Source organism: Lepisosteus platostomus, chromosome 4, assembly GCF_059453375.1.
Source record: "Lepisosteus platostomus isolate fLepPlt1 chromosome 4, fLepPlt1.hap1, whole genome shotgun sequence".
NCBI classification, from domain to species: Eukaryota; Metazoa; Chordata; class Actinopteri; order Semionotiformes; family Lepisosteidae; genus Lepisosteus; species Lepisosteus platostomus.
Window position 1 is genome coordinate 19,953,471 of NC_142614.1, and position 17,907 is coordinate 19,971,377.

The 17,907-nt window shown below is 35.4% G+C and overlaps 2 protein-coding genes across 2 annotated transcripts; one reads left to right on the forward strand and one right to left on the reverse strand.

Annotated features, from left to right (window-relative positions):
* Positions 1-1,622: 1,622 nt before the first annotated feature.
* Positions 1,623-4,323, reverse strand: LOC148672913 (uncharacterized). Its single transcript, XM_088628909.1, has 5 exons — positions 4,157-4,323; positions 3,501-3,653; positions 2,654-2,758; positions 2,160-2,232; positions 1,623-1,926 (listed from the first exon to the last, which is right to left on the reverse strand). The coding sequence occupies exons 1-5, from the start codon at positions 4,271-4,273 to the stop codon at positions 1,835-1,837; spliced, it is 540 nt and encodes a 179-aa protein (XP_088485035.1). The 5' UTR covers positions 4,274-4,323; the 3' UTR covers positions 1,623-1,834.
* A 92-nt stretch (positions 4,324-4,415) lies between these two features.
* mrps30 (mitochondrial ribosomal protein S30) lies at positions 4,416-9,018 on the forward strand. Its single transcript, XM_088628908.1, has 5 exons — positions 4,416-5,028; positions 5,579-5,724; positions 6,614-6,719; positions 7,432-7,608; positions 8,632-9,018. Exons 1-5 carry the CDS (start codon positions 4,446-4,448, stop codon positions 8,898-8,900), a joined length of 1,281 nt encoding a protein of 426 aa, XP_088485034.1. The 5' UTR covers positions 4,416-4,445; the 3' UTR covers positions 8,901-9,018.
* Positions 9,019-17,907: the final 8,889 nt, after the last annotated feature.

The following is a 17,907-nucleotide window of genomic DNA, read 5'->3' on the forward strand; positions in this document are numbered from 1 at the left end:
ATTACCAAAGGTTTGTACACTTATTTTCAGCCTTAAGTCAGTATATTTGATTATTATGCAAAGGAACAAGTAATAGGTTTATTCCATGCTGAAAAAAAGAAGAAAGAGAACACAACGTTTCGGCCAAGTTACTGTATTACCTGTTCCTTTGCAGCCTACGCATGCTGACGCAGCTACCCACCTGAACTATTTGATTATTATACCTTCATTCTTTCCTTGTCTGCGCAGCTTCATAAGGACAGTAACTATGCAGTGGTATACAAATCTCACATTTCTCATGAAACTTTTGGACAACACAGCCAAGTTTCAATTCGGAACTTGAACTAGTTGGTAGAGGTTGCACAAGAACAATTATGGTAGTACTTGAAAAATGAATTAAGTATACAGAGTGCCTGTCTAAATATCTAGTATTTCAGTGTCAACCTGCTATGGTGCAAGCTTTTAGCAGTTGCCATAGAGAACTCACCTGGTAGTTTAATGGTAACTAACACGGCCACTATTTTATTCTAGATAAACTTGCAAATCCTGCTGCTCAAGGACATTGGGTCAGGACACTGAGAAGTACACAAATTAGTGAACTAAAGTTCTGTTCCAGGTTTCTGAAATACTCCTCTGCAACCTCTGCCTTGGTATTCAATAATAATTAATGAAATTGACAAAAATAAAGGGTCATGAAAAGTGTCCTCTAATATGCCTTTATAAAACAACTTTTTTTTAAATGGTTTATTATATTTCTGAATCATCAGTTTTAATGTATCTTACTGTATGTGACATATTAACTGAGGTATGAAGTTAAATGTAAAGAGAAAAAAGTTAAAATAGACAATGATTAGGTGTGGTGCTGGATCTTCTATTTAAAGAAATCTATTTTTCTACTACCTTTGAAACACGAGGCAAACTGTGATAGAGAACAACCTTCAGGAGTTTCCGAGATACTTTAATGCAACTTATACCTTAAAACAATGAGTTGCATTGTAACATCTTTTCAGTCCTTGAGCTTTACAGTAATCCTCCTCTTTGGCACTGAATAATTTTCTCATCCCTTTTTCAGCCTAATGTCATAGATCATCATTTATCCATTATGTATTTTCTGATGATTAGTATAGTAAATACACACCCAGCACCCAGAGGTTTATTAATTTAAGTGACTCTGTTTAAATGATTAGCAGTTTTACTGTTAATGACTGTTGGGCATGTGATGTAACACAGGTATATCAGTGCTCAATAAAACATCTAAATCAACTTATCATAGACAGGCAGAAACTGCAGAACGCATTTTATTACAACAAAGATGACCTGATGATGCAGATAAAAGCAGTCTTCATTTTGGACGTTTTCAGCTCAGGAATAAATTTGTAGCAACTTACACCATGTGACCATGTGAAATTTTCTTATACATACTGTACATTCATGGAAAAGCTGGCTTCCAAATACACTAGCTAATCTGTAATCTGGTTTATCTGGTTTAATCGTGTACCAGGAAAGCAAAATCTGAAGCCAAACAGTTAACAAATTGGATATCCTTCTGTCGTCAGATCCTCTGTAGGTCAGGATGACCTCAAATTTCACTCACCTGATGAATGTAAATATGCTGGCTAACAGATACACACAGAATTCAAATATAGGTAAATTACAGGTTTTCAGGCTTTATTGTAAGTGGCTCATACATTGTGTGTTTAAGCTTATAATGACTCCTAGGCACTCTGATGTGAAAAGGGCTTGATATTACTTACAACTGTTTAATCACAACAAGACAATCCATATTCATAATTACCTTAATATATATGTATTTATATCAGTACACCAACTGGAATGTTTTAAGAAGGCCTGTCTTCTAGCCAGGAGGCCAGGACATTTGTCGCCCTCCGAGTACGTGGATGTGCAGGTGATACACTGATTGTGCTCCATGCTTCCCATCATTAATAACTGTAAACACAAAAAAATTAAGACAAAGAAAAAAATCACTTTATTTAATATGCCTTAAATTCTTGGAAAAATAATTTGTTATTGAGGCTGCATATAGTATGGAGTTAGTATATAAGCAATGAAAAACCAAGCAACATCTGTCTGGAGAGAAGACCCTACAGTACAAACCATAATGTTCACTGTGACACACAAGAATAACTCCAATCTACGTAATTCCCATTTTTTCCACTTACCCACTCTGTAGCCTTCTCGCAATCCCTCTTTTGCTGCCACTTTTTTAGCCACTACCAAGAGGTGACCTAAAAGCTGGAAATAATGAAAAAAACATCCACGCACAGATATGTAAAAGAAGAGAATCTGAGCTCATTACACTTTACTAACAAATACTCTCTGCTTGTGAAACCGTATATTCCACTTTATTTTACTGTGGTGTATTTCTCCTCTCAGGAATAGAAAGAAACAGGAAGGGGCACTTTACTGTCATGGGTAAGAGTTTAGCATTTTCTCTACATCTACATGAATGTTTTTCCAGTTGTCTCTTAACCCTGGTCCTGGAGAAACTCCCAGTTAGGGCATTTAGGGTGGCTTGTAATGATTTCTAAAGATTAAGTAAACTTCTACGTACTGAAATTTATCTTAAAATAGTACAATATTTTAAGCTACAGGGCCTACAAGCCTTTGAGCTTAAGGCCTCTGTTGCCTCTACTGTCAGAACTGAAAATATTACCTGTGCTTCATCATCTTTTGCCTCACTGATTCTTGGGATTGGAGTCCTGGGGATGACAAGAAAATGCACGGGAGCCTGCGGACTTATATCTCGGAATGCCAGGCACTGCAAATTAAAACAAAAATCATTGTTTGGATTAATTTATCTTTTGATTTTCATTGAAATTGTAAAACGGATGCCGAGAGCCTAAAAACCATTACAGTGTCCCAATTAGCTTAGTTCAACAAACCTGCACTGGAACAGCATCTAATTTGGCTAGTTTGGTAATCTCTAAACACAGAACTTTACTGTATATAATTGCCACATACAAAATTAGAATACAATGTCAGCACATTATACCACAAAACATTTGGTCTGTACAAGCTTCCCCTTGAAACATTTTTGCAGGATGTCACTGTAGCTTCTCTTTTATTTTACAAAAATAATCCTACCTTAATTTTAATTACAAAATTAAACAGTCCTGCTTTTAATGGGAAAACATGCATTGAAAAATATTAGAACTATAATTGTGCTTTCCTAGATACTAAATGCATAGTCTATTGCTTAAATATATAAGCATAAAAAACAAGATTAAATCATTATGACAGAATCTACATGGCATTTCCTTTGAGTGCACGTATTTTGTATGCATCTGTACAAACAACGTTTAATAGAAGACAAGTATATTTCCCATAATAATGATAATTAGACTGTCCCTGTTACAGGAAAATTGCTTTTAAACCTAATCTGGTTGGTGCCTTTTTAAATGGTCCTCAAGTTTCTCATAGTGTCTTACTGGTTGTTCTATGACAGTGTACTGAATAGGTCAATGTACAGTACGAACAGTTTTTTTTTCTGAGCACATCACCTTCTCATCTTCGTAAATGACATCCGCGGGTATGGTCTTGTCAATGATTTTAGAGAAGATAGTAGAAGCTGGGTTTCCATATTTTCTCCTGGCTTCTTCAGCAAGACGGGCTTTTGTTACTTCATCTGAGCCTGTCCCCGCGCAATACCCTCTCTGGCACAGAGAAGGTAACACACGTATGAAATTAAAAGGTTTTCTTTTACATGGAAGTTTTGCATTATTTATTTTAAATGTTGTCATAAGTCGCTTTAACAAAAACAAACTGAAAGATCACAATACAGCAAATGCGCTATTTCTACAAATTAACACGACTGATTTTGAAATAAGTGATTTTTATTGAAGGTGGTTATTTGTACAGTACCTCAGTGCTTACTTGTACTAGTGTATACGATTTCACATGTAATTAACCTGGAAAACACGGCACTTAAAATTTTCACCTCCAGCTTGAATGTGACTTTTAGGTCACGGTTTTGCAGATCCTTCCAAATATCATGGAGAAAACACTTAGAATACGTTTTAAGGTAGATACCTGAATTTAGGTATTGCACAAGTTCTATTTCTAAGTTGCGAAATATAACTTGCTACTTATTAGCTCCAAGTACAAAAGCTATGGCCTGTACAAAATACATTTTCACAATAAAAACTTTTCGTCATACCTCAACATAGCCCTTAACCCTAGGTGCAAGCAGTAAAGCGGTGAAGTTAATCAAATTTATTTTCAAACACCGCGTTGACACAATTAGTGAATTTGTCCCGAGTTTTAACCCCAGCATGATAGTGCTGCAAACACCAGTCTGCTTCCTCCTCCAGGAGCTACAGATTGGCTGACCAGCAAACAGATCCTGGTCGCACTGTACGCTTTGATTGGTTCACTGTTGCTTCAATCTAAGATTTAGGTAAAATAATGACTCTCGCATCTCGCGAGAATTTGTTATCACCGGGAAAATGGCGGCGTCCAGTAGGTTGTCATTGCAACCGTTTGCCTTAAAAAGAGGGCTTGTTTGGACTTTTAGAAGAGTTTTACATACAGAGCCTTCAATTAGGGAGCCTGCATACCCTCCTATTATTCCGTCTCGGACGGCAAAGAGTAAATCGGCAAAGAAACTGAGGGAAGAAGAATTTATCAACCAAGTACGATCTGCAGCGACGGTGCAAGAAAAACTTAGGCTCCTCACCAAATTTCAGCGAAAGAAGTACGTGCTTTATCCACAGACATTTGCATTGAATGCAGACAGATGGTATCAGCATTTCACCAAGACGGCATACCTGCCTGGTCTCCCTAAGACATTTAGTGTAGACAGTGGCAATAAGTTGAAAGAGGCAGATGTCATTGATAGTGATGTTTTTTTCGAGCTTCGATCCCTTGTGTGCAATGCAATTTTACAGGAGAACTTTTATCTCAAGAAAAGAAGGCCTTTTCTGCAAAGAGAACAAGAGCACTTCGTTGCGCCTTTCCTATCAAACATGGTGTCTGCCGTTACCAACACTTTAGCTAAACACAACCCAGTACTGAAAGTGTCAAGCCTAGGTAAGTACATTTTCTGAACACCTCACATTAATTGTTATTATTTATTGTGTTGTATTTAATAAGACGCGTGTGTGGTACTCTTTCATTTACACCTACAGCTATTTTAAGCTTCTTCAAGTTGTGGTTGATGTCCAGCTTTTTTATTGACTTTAGTCACATGGCAATGTTCTTCAACATCAATTAACCAATATGTGCTTAATGTGGAACAGTTAGATTTTTGCTTTTCCTTAAGAAGGCTGTTATATTTATATTTACTGTCTCTATAATGTTGAAAATGATGTATAGATAATGGATTGAGAACCTCAAAGTCCTTTAAATGACACTTCATTAAAAACAGAATCATTTGCGTGTCATACCTTTTTCTATATTTGATCATACCGTCAATTTTCCATTATTTCTTATTATCTCTTCTCTGCCTTGTACCTGGTTTTAGATATGATATTGCTGCTGTAATATTAATGTTAAATAGGCAGTTATGTGACCTCAGTAAACTACATTCTAAAGTTTTCATCACTTGAAATAAATGCTCTTGGGCTGTTTCCTCCTGTAGATTTTGGCCCTCAGGTGAACTTCTACTGGATGCGAGGAGAGAGGACTGTTCCTCGCGGGCACCGACGTGGGCGAGTTGATCCAGTGAGATTTCAGATTGATGACCAACCACACAGTCAGTTACGAGTGCCCCAGCAACTCCCAGAGGTACTCGGATGCTTCTTTTGTTCTAGATTTGTGCTCTGCACAGATGCTTGGTATTGGGATTTGAATTATGAAAAAATAGGTTGAGCAAAACAATACCGATCTATCTTACTGGGCCTCCAAACAGCTGATCTGAAAATGTCCAAGTCTCTTTTGAGTCCAATTTATACCCTCAAATCCAGAGATATCACTGGTTCAAATCCTGGATGTACTATTTAACTGTAACCACACTTGCCAAGGAAGGGGTGTATAGCTTCCTGGTAAATGTCCACTGAGTTTTTTTTTTTTTTAGCATTATCTCAGGGGCTGTCAGTTATTGGTTCCACACACCAGGCTGGCTGTTTATAGCATGAATTTGTGCAGTGGAAAATAGATGGCTTGAAGCCCATTTTTGACTGTTGGCTGTGTCTCTTTCCTTGGGTGGGAGTGTCGAGGTGGTAGCTGTGAGGAAATGGGATTAACAGAATTCTAAAGCTGTGAAATATTGAAAGAAAAGCTCTTAAGTGATAAAGTAATTTTAATAAGAATATGTTAATAATGCACCTTTTGACTGTAATAAGTGCTTGTGAAACAATGAAGTGATTTAAATTAGAAGCACAAATTAACTTTTCTTTATTGATAATAGTAAGAGGTAACTTTGTAAGAAATACATTTTCAGGCAAAACCCAATTTATCCATCAAAAAAGTATCAAGTAAGTGGTTGATAGATTAAACTGCTAATATTGCATGAATATTTTGGATTATGACTTTAGTTTATTTTTTACATTTTTCTTTAGAACTTCTCCCTTATTTTTCACAGTGTGTGCTACTGAAAAATTAACAAATTATTTTGTTATGCATACTTTTTTGCACATTCCAGGTATGATGTTACATAATATCTTGCTTGTTTTAGTTCTTGCCTTTGGAAGAATCAGGTTCTGCAGAAGTTCCAGTGATACATTTTGCACCAGACCTACTGCCAATGTTCAGAAGACAGTATGATAATAATATATTCATAGGTAATGTATGTTGTTTTAAATAAAATCTTATTTTAAGTTAAATTGCTCATAAGCATCAAAATAGTGATACAGTATAGACCTTCCTCTTTTTGTATATATAAGGACCCTACTGTGAATGTATGTTTAATACCTTCTATAGTTACTTTCATATTGCTGAAAAATGTTAGTTTTTCTTTTAAAGCATTTAAATGTTAGGGGATTAATTTAGACAAAAACAATGTGGAAGAGCACATCATGAGAGGATAGTTATTAAGTGAGATCTAATTTCCTTTGTGTTGCTTTTCTTTTTCATTTCTACCTTCTTTTACATATGTAGAAATAGCACCTTCAGATGGATCATAGCATTTCATATTTTGCCACAGGTAGCTTTTAAGTATAACTTCAAAATTTACACTTGTAATTGTCCTAGACACTTCAGAATAGGGTGATTTCTGAAAATGGATTCTGCAGCATTTATACCAGGATGTAGTTTCTTATTTGTAAATTCCAGAATCCACTTCAAGTGTAATTAGAAACTTAGATTAGTCATGTGTCATGTGTCATGCCAGTGAAGATCTGATATATGAATAACCTGCCAAACTGAAGAAGTTCCATTTATCATAATGAAGAAAGGGAAAAACAGTTATACAATAAGATGAAAGGTACTCTTTAAAAGTTCATACCGCCAGGATGAAAATGCATGGAATACCCACTAAATGGTTCATTATAACAGGGTCGAAGGTGGCTGATCCATGCTGTTATGGCCACACACAATTCCACCTTGTTGGGGACAGGTTGAGGAGAGACAAGCTAGCCAAGGCCAACCTTGCTGACCAGGTAGAAGTTGGTTTGCGGGCAAATGCCATTGCTAGCCTGTTTGCCTGGACTGGAGCTCAGGCTATGTATCAAGGTGGGTATAGTTTTGACTGATAAGTGCACATACTGTATGAAGTAGACCTGTGTAATATTTTCAAAAACCCTGAAGCTGTTTGCCACCTACTGAACACAATATTAGCAGTGAAACATCTGGTGTCATTTATGCTCTGCAGAGGAAGAAATGTTTGTAACTATCTTACACACTTAAGCTACTGAGATTTGAGAAAATTTTAAATGTATTGATTTTTTTAAATTTCATATTCAAATCGTTGCTTTTGTAGAAATATCTGAAATGTGTTTCTTTTAATTGCTTGAACAGGTAATAGAATGAAGTGCATTGGAGTATGTAGAAAAACAGAATTGAAAAAGATTCAGAGGTGTCTATATTCTAATTCCCCCCCAATATTTTTTTTTACATTCATATACTCATTTGGAACAAATTGTAAACCAACTTTTCACAGGTCAAATGCTGTACCACTTGGAAATAGGTTCTTAGCTTTGCACACATTTTCTGAAAATTTGAGAACCTTTATCTAAAAGGAAAAATTACTCCAGCCTTAGTCATTTTAAACTCCTTAAATACACCTTAAATCATGTACAACTTTCCAGTCGTTTGAAATGGGAAGGCGTAAGAAAACGTGTAAGGTAATTTGGAATGCTGGGGTTTTTGTTGGTGGCGTTGATCTAGTAAGCGGCTATAGGTTTTGAGTCCTTTTCAGACCTCTGAATAAATCATTGCAAGATTGCAGCGTGTTGAAAAAAGGAAGGACCAACCTATTCTCATTACCAAGTACTATGTTGTGAAATATTAGCATGGATTATACCATTTGCTTGGGGTCTTAGGAATTTTACTTCACCTTTTAAAAATAGGTAACCAAAACATCAATATTGAAACATTTTTTTATGAAGAAAGGTCATGTTTTTGAAGTGATACCAGATGGTACCCAATAAAATGTTCAAGTGTCAGCATTACTTTATATGTAAAATACAAATGCTTTATGTTAATCATCATACTCTCATTCCGTTATGTATTAAATTGTTTATTCTGCATTATTAGGATTCTGGAGCCATGAAGACGTGACGCGTCCCTTTGTGTCCCAAGCTGTAATTACAGATGGTCTTCATTTTTCATTCTTCTGTTACCAGCTCAACACGCTGGGCCTTACTGTACAGACTGACTCAAATAACCCCAGGAAAAATGTGTGCTGGGGCACAGAAAGTATGCGTCTGTACGAGGGTGTGAAGGACGGGAATGTGATAGGGTGGAATGACAGTGTTTTGAAACTGCTTGTTCAGTTCCTGATGAATAGACCACATACAATGTGAAAACTTGGTACTGTATGTAGTGTCCTTGTTGTGAAAGGCAGATTTTTTGGGGGGGCAATGCTAAAAAGAGCTGTATGTTACTCATTAATAAATGAGATTTGTCTTTTTTTTTCTTAAACACTGAACGTCAGAGCTTTTTTATTCCTATAATATAAAGTATTTTGTAGGTATGTCTCCATTTTTTTATATCAATCATACATCCAGTTAGTACAAAATCTTAGTGTGTTGTCTCTTGCACGCTCTCACATAACATAATATGCCATGTGCTGAATTCAACCTGATTCCTATCCTTTATTTTTCCTCGAAGTTCACCTAACATACATCTGAAAATACGTTTCTGCAAAAGTGTACAAGAATTTTCTCGGATTCTTTTGAAACGCATTCTAGAATTAGATGTCATTTAAGTAAGTAAAACTTAAACCAACTACTAAGATACAGTAATATCTAGGATGATGTGCCTATAGGCATCAATTTCACACACTGCAGCACAGGGATGTCAGGAGGGTGTGTGCTTTGTGAGGTCCATCTGGCATTCTTTCAGATGGTGTCCTCTAAATAACAAACTTATCTAACAATTCCCTTAATTCGATAAATACTGCACACTTTACACTGTACAGGAACCATCAGTTTGGATTCTCTGCATTCTAGAGTACTTTAACTGTTCTAGAGTATCCACAGTACACCTCTCTTCTGAAAGTTTTGATTTCTGGAACTTTATTATAGAAGAAAGTATTGCACATCAAATTGAGTGTATGAAAATAAAATATCAGACTTATCACAGTAGGATGAACTTTCACATGTGGTCTCAATTTCTTTAGTCCTAGAAGTGTTTATGTAGAAAGGGACAGTTTTGACCTGTCTGCAGGGAAACTGCTATTCATCTAGTAGTTTGGAGGTGGTCTGTGGGAGCATTTCTTGATTTTTCATTCCAGTTAATTTTTCCTGGAGGTGTTCTGTGTGATTGACATCTGGTACCCGCTTTTCTAGATAACTTAGAGAATAGAGAGTTCATATATGGTTTATTGCTGTAATTCTGCCCATTCTGTTTTTCTAATTCACTGAAGTTTTTTTTACACTTTTAAACAGTTGCTCTTTGTTCAAGTTGAAAGGAAATTACACAATTAATCCAAACTGACTATATGCTCTATCTTTAGATAAACACTTTATCATCTTTTTTTGCAAGCAGTACTGTGGAAACATATACAGGAGTAAGCATCATCACACCTGCATGAAGCTGAATCATCATGTAGTGCAAAATATATATGTATGTTTAGATATATTATAAAGGTGTTGGAATACTTTTTATAAAACTTTAACTATTTTAAACTTTATATACAGTTCAATACACTTTTCCAGTCTGTTTACTGTTCTCATCTGAAATGTACAGTATCTTTTAATATTTATTTCTGCAAAAAAGTATCACACTGTTTTAGAATATCCTTGCATTTTTTAGAACACTATGTTTAATCTAATATATAGCACATTTACATTTATGAGTGTATAAATGTCACCTTCCCTAAATAGCCCCAAGAAGCTGCTCTACAAATATTAGATCATTCATTTTATTAAAAAAAATGAAATCTAAAAATCAGAATCATTAATATCACAAAGCAACTATACCATGCTAAATTAGTTTTACTTTCATATGTACAAGAATTGGCTCCTTTTTTCCGGCTGTCCTCTTGGTATCAGAAAGTCAGATATTCTCGATAGTCACGACAGCTCGGATCCTGACTAGGAAACACAGGACACAAATTGAGACTCCCCCATGGAAGACAGGCCCATCTTAGGGCACACATGCATGCATTTTAGAGACACCAATGAACCTACCCAGCATGTCATTGGTCAGACAAAGCTAACCTGCAAACTCTACACAGAAGGCAACCCAGTCCAGAATTTAACCTAAGAACCGGGAGCAAGCAGCACTACTATATGGCTCCTTTTTTCTATTGACTGTGAACAGTCCTAACTAAACACTAAACACATTAAGAACTTTAGGAGAAGGTAGAGTTCTATTAATAAAACTATTAAGAAGGATACAGCATTATTCATATCCTACCTGGAGATAACCTGAGATCATTCCTTATTTTGTCCAAGCAAGAGATGAGATCATGTCTGTTGTCTGGAGATTAGAAGCCCCTGCACAGCTACCGGATGGCAGCTAAGGTAATAGGTTAGACACATTATTGTGTATCTCAAGGTTAGGAAGAGTCACTTGTTTAAAGTTCAGGTCTGTCTGACATGATCCTAAGGTCGACAAAAAGATTGATGTTAGAGAGTTTTCTGCAAGGTTAGCTGTTTGTCTTGAATCTTTTTTGTTATTGTGAATGCATTTTAATTTATGTCTAGACCAGATCTATGACTTTCAGAAACTTTTGTAGAATACTGCTAGGGTAATACTACATTGGACAAGAAGGACTTGTGTGAAAAAACAGTGTGTGCTCATACTGTTGAAATGTCTTTTGGAAAATATTTAAAGTTCAAGTACTTTTTATACAGTATATAATGTCTTAATCAGGTGTCTTTATGAGTAAAAAAATAATAGTAAGTTATGTATGGAACATACCTACTGTATAGTTCAGGTGGGTAGCTGCGTCAGCATGCGTAGGCTGCAAAGGAACAAGTAATAGGTTTATTCCATGCTGAAAAAAAGAAGAAAGGAAACACGTTTCGGCCATGGAGCCTTCTTCAGGTGTGAGGTCCTTCTTCTGTATAAGGTTATATTCATAGGAATGATGTTTCAGTGCTTTATAAAGCTTCTATATCAATACTATATTGTGCCATTGTGCAGGACTTAAAATATGCCAAGTGTTTTTTGTTATGTTGTGAACTTAATTAAGAATATAGTATAATCAAGAATATTTTGGTTTCACTGTAATCACATATATTGTTATTAAAATATAGGTATAATGCTATTAATAAAAATATTTTAATTAAAAACCTATTGCTTTAATATACAGAAGTTTATAGGATAGCACTGAATTCCAATACAATCTAGGGCAAATATCCATAATTACAGTTAATCTGTAACACATCTATTTAAAACCTATGCTGAAATTTCAGGTATTAAGTTCAATTAGGTAAGTCAAATCACCTCCTATACCTACAGTACAGTTTCTTCTGCATGCTCAATTTCTTTGCAATTAAATAAATAATGTGTTTGAAGGATGTAATTGTACAACTTTATGTCTGTGAGCAAAACTAATCACATCTAATTTCATTATGAAAATCCTGAAAACATGAATAGAGATACTTCGTTAGGTATCCTGAGCGGTATCCAAATTATTCTGATTTGATATTTCAGGAACATGAAGATGGTTTTATTGTGTTGCATAATGTAGAGTATTCATGAGCACACTCAGACCTCGGGGGGAGACAGCAGAATGGCAGCTGGTAGTATTGTCTTATAGTTCCAAGTTCAAGTTCAGGTTTATTGTCATTATACTCATATACAGGTATATGGTATAATTAAATGCTATTTAGCTAGCTCTCAGACGATACGTTGTACAAAAAAACAACAATACCATTGTATAATAAAAGAAAGACAGAGACAACAGGCAGTGTGCAAAACAACAACAGGTAATGTGCAAAACAACAAAAGGTAACAGGTAATGTGCGAAACAACATCAGATGTGCAAAAACATACATCAACAGAATGAAATAAAGGATAGAAAATTATGGGCAGTGAACTTATTGACATGTGAGGTAGAGGTAGATTTCAATGTGTGTTTGAGTTTTTGGTAGTCTGATTCCAGCCTCAGCTCCTTGTAAAGTGTGCATGTTCTACCCCCTTGTCTGCAATGGTTTTCTCTATGTGCCCCGGCTTCCCTCCACCTTATGAAGAGCTGATGGATAGGCTTGATCAGCTATTCTAGATTGTCCGTTTCTCAGGTCACCTCAGGAGAAGATAAGTTGTAGACTTTTGTATTGTTCTAGCTTGATGCCAGATGCCACTTCGTCACGTCAGAGAAGGGAGAGGGCCCTACCTGAAATGAGGAAACATCTCCATACCATTTTGTTTGTCAAGCTGCATATGAAAAGCCGATTAGAGTTAAAGGTATAAAACAAATGATTTTTTTCATCACACAGTTAAGTAGAAAGAGATTTTGACACAACTTCAAGCTAAAGTAAGGATCTTCATAGTATTTCTCTTTGAAGGCTCTGTGAACAATTTTGTAATTATGACTTAAACATGCCATAATTTATGGTAACGCAGAAGTACAAACATACAATAAAAGCTCAAATGGGCATTTATACAATTTCCTCAAAATTTCTATGTAATTTTTGTAACGTTTCTCTTCCTTTTTTCTTCCTTTATTATTTATTTAAATTTCCTTTATTAAGACAAAGAAAATGTTAGACAGATGCTGTTTTCAACAAGTAGTGGGCTGTAAATATTGTGGGCATTGAAGGCTCATCACTGATGAGGTGCAAGTTCATCTACAGTATGTGGCCATCCTTCAGGGGAGAGCTGTTCATTTTAAAGCATGCATCTGAAGATACAGTCTGTGATGTCATCATGCCAAATATTGACTAGAACGGAACTATGTTTTGCCATATGATTCCACAAACTTGAAGATTATAAAGATGGAATTGAAATTAAAATTAGCTGTAATTATTATAATTTTTAATTTGGAGAAACACAAAACCAGGATTTTACAACCAGATTTCAGGTAAAACAAATTTGATTTGACCTTGACCTTGCAATTCTAAAAAGTAACATTACATAACAGAGGACTAAACTGATATTTGAGGCTTTGCACAAAGCAGAAATTATAGTATCGTTCAGTACAGGTTCTACCAAAAAGAAATGTTCACAGTTAACAACAAGCATATCATACAGCATATCACAGAACAAGCATATCATACAGCATTCATCTTTATTGACTACCACAACAAAATGTGATACAAATGGAACTGGAGAGTTCAGCATTCAGCATTAATAATGGTTGATGTAACCTGTAATTCTGCATAGACAAAAAACCTACAGTAATCCATCCACGTCCAAAAAGTGCACAGGAAATTTTAATAAAACAAAATAACTGAATGATGAAAGAAAAGAAAAATTTGATCTTTCCAAAATATCACTTTTTTTGTCATTTTTCACACAAAGCTTATTGGAGAACATTTACAACAAAAACAGTAGTTATGTGAAAATCCAATAGGTGGTGCTGTTGCAATGAAATTAAGATTTGTGCTGGTAATGCATTTAATATCTATGCGTAGACTGACTATGTGTCTTAATAAAATGGCACTGAATAATGATAATGAAAATATTTGTAAAAGTGTGACTATTAAGCAGATAAACACAGAGAAGTATTTCATTATAATAATTTTTGTGACAGCACAAGTACATTGTGATACTCACTATACTGTACGTGTCTTACACAGTGAGAGACAGCATCGCACTGCATACATTCATCTTTACACATTACAGACCCATGGAGGTGGGTCTATACTAGGTGAATGACAAAAAGGGGGAGTTGCAATTTCATGAGGCTGTATCTTTATAAAATTAAAAATAATTGCCAGAAAAACAAAATGGCAGAGGATCCTTTAAAACTCTCTTTTGCATCTTGAGTTGCAAAAGCACAAAAAGTATTTTTTTTCCATTAGTGGAATAGGTTGAAACTGTAGAAGATTTCGGACTTTGTTTTAGAATGTTAAACAACCGTACATAATGCAGATTGTTTATTCTGAGGTTCAGTAGAAGGCTATGCTGCTGACAGACTAAATTACTACATCCATCAACAGTGTCAGGTACTCTTTTTAATATTAGTTTATATAACACGCTGCACTGCAGCTATCTAAAATATGGGGAAACAATGTCAAAGAAGTAACACCAATAGAAGTAAATTATTAGACAATCTTTCACACTGAATAGCTTTTTTTACATCTGTTATTTTTTTATAACTGCTTTTGTCATTTCATGAGAAGGAAATGAACTGTTTTTTTTTTGCCCTGTTGCTGCTCTGGAATCAGTCCAGAGAAGTGCAATCAGATACATTATGGGATTTAAGCAAATACACTGACAATCTGAAGGAACTGAACGTTTTTAGTCTACCCAAACCATGGGAGTATGAAACAAGTTACCCAACTATGTGCCGATGAATTGAATTCCTTAGATCAATAGACTACCAGGTTTGCCAAATGGCCTCTGTTTTTTTGTAACCTTTCTGATATTCTTATGTAAATAATTTCATGCAGGAACAGACTAGACTGGTGTGTTACAACACTGCATTCATGCCAGAAACTTTTACTTATATATTTTCTTATCAATGCTAGACAAAATTAATCACCTTTCCAGAAATAAACGCCACTTCATATTCTAAAGGTTTAGAAAGTAGTACATATTTGCAAATGACTTATTTTCATGGAGTAATTTAAGGCATGTTTCTTTGAGCATTGCGTTCAGCAGGTTTTTATGGTCACTTTCCTTATGCAGTACGTTATATAAAAAATATTCGTGAATTGCACCTCTAAAAAAAACTATTGTAGAATTCCTATGAATATTTGTTCAAAATTGGCTCTTATATTGGTAGTCCCAACTATACTGTAACTCTACATTGAAAAACAAGAATATGTCGGATTCACTCACAGGATACATGCCCTCTAACCTCTTATTGTACCCGTCAATACAGGGGAGGCCCCTAACATTCAGACAGGGCAAAGGTCACACACGTTTGAGTAAAAGCATGACACAATCCTGTAGAACAAAGCCAACAATGTAAGACTGTACAGTTCCAAGATACTTGGATGCAAATACTCTTTCCAGTCCCAAGTATTGGTCCACCAGCTGTGTTGCTGTGGCCACTAGAGCATACATGGAACTCCCTTATTCCCTTATAGAGACAACAGTGTAAAGCCAGTGGCAAATGCTGGATAGGAAGGTGAGATACAGTATTTCTGAAAAATGTTAAATCTAACCCATGCTGAAATACTGTATACATACTGTGTGTAAACCATTTTAAGGTTGACACAATAACATTTACAGCACATAATCTATAAACACATGGCACTTGGTTGAACTGAAGATTTTAATATAAAAATAATTATTCCTCACAAAACTACACACATCAATTTAGCTACAGCATTATGGGATTACTGATTTATTCAGTTAATAAGGCACTAATTATATTTAAATTCTGCAGGCAGTCCTCTTTCTTAAGTCATTACCTAAAAGCTTTACATTACTTATTAAAGCTGCTATCTTATATTTTGACAAAGTGGAACATTTACTGAAACTTGCTGGTGCCTTTGAGGTTCCAGGCATTTCCAGCTCTATAGCATTAAAACTAATTACAGAAATAAAGGAAAAGAAAACATATACTGCAAATTACACATGAGGTTACACACCTGTTGTGTAAAAATGAAATGTTATCAAATACAATATTACATTAACATGCTACAATTCTATTGATTGTCAGGCAACTTGTCAAAAAGTGCCTCACCACCTGAAAACCTCATAAGTATAAGCAGTGATACTATTGTAGAGTTTTAAATATGTAGTGAACACTATGGCTGCTCGGAAGAAAAAATAATCTGATAAGAGCATAGCTATGCAGCCCAAGACTGTTAAGTCTGTAAGAGTGCTGATAACAGAAGTGTCAGGGAAAGAAAATCCAAACTATTCAAAAGTAATGCAAAGTTTCTTAAAGCAAACTTCCTGAGTGATTGAGGAAAATGTATTAAATTCGATGTTCATTTCCACTAATGTAGCTGTTTATTTAACTGACGATAAATAGTTTTCAAGTTTGGACTCACTATTGGACTCCTACAGCTCCTACAGCTACAGCTCCCCCAAACTTAATGAGCTGAGCTGTATGCATTACTTAATCTCAGTTTGCTTTCCCTTTCACATTACAGTTAAAACATTCTTTGAGGACAGCTATCTTGTTGTAATATTTCCCCTTATAAAATTTCACATGGGTTGTAATAGTGCCTTCCTTCATGTGCTCCATGATTCTTTATAATCTAATTAATGAAGTTAAAATAAAGAATAAAGAAGTATGGCTTATTTAAAAAAATAAAGACCTCTTGGTTAGGTATCAAGGACCAGAGATGACATACAATTTGTCCTCAATTTGCTTCTCAAGAAAACTGAAAAATAATGCAGCATAGTTTAACATAAACTTACCTAAGACAACCAAAGAATTACACCATGGCAATTCTTTGGTCTCACAGCCTATCTTTGTGAGTTAGATCTCAAGGGTTAAGATGCCATCATCCATATCTTCAAGTGGACATGTTATGCTGGCAATTGATTAATGTAATCTGATTTCATTTTCTGCTTGCTTTATATTTCCCTTCAGCTGGGTAAGGATTTCAGTACCATTTTCTGGTGTCCTGCCTGTCTGGCAGAGAGGCACTGAGCACAAATTAGGAAAGGTAATTAAATTTGACCTTACAGATTACTCTGGAGTGCAGTCACCCTGACACGTGCCCACTAAGGAATGGAATTACTGAAGAAATTAACTCGCCATTAGGTTTCCTTTTAAAAAAAAAATCTGCTTTGTCTTGTTAGGCTCCTTATTATATGTATTTTAATCTGTATTATTATCTCTATTACAAAAGAATTCAAAAGTGCAGACTAACTTGACGGGTCTGATAACAGGCTGGGAGATCAAACATGGTCTCTACTGACACCTTTTTCAAGCCTCAGCATTTATTCAGTCTGACACACAGTTTTCCTGTCTGTCAGGTTTTTAATAATTAGATGTTAAACTGCCTCCGAAAAGGTTTTAGTGTTTTGATGCTAAAAAAATAAACTTAGTTACTGAAATTCTTGTATTTTCAGATGCCCAGAACTTTTTGCACTTACTTCATCATTCTTTCAATCTGAAGACTTCATTGGAAGACATTTATGTATTCCTGAGAGGAAACTCCATCTATAATTCAGATTGTCCTGTAACTGTAGGCATAGACATATACAGTACTGTAGGCATATACAGTACAGCACAGCACACCTTACACACACAGTGTGTAAGAAGTGTAATTAAACTCCTCA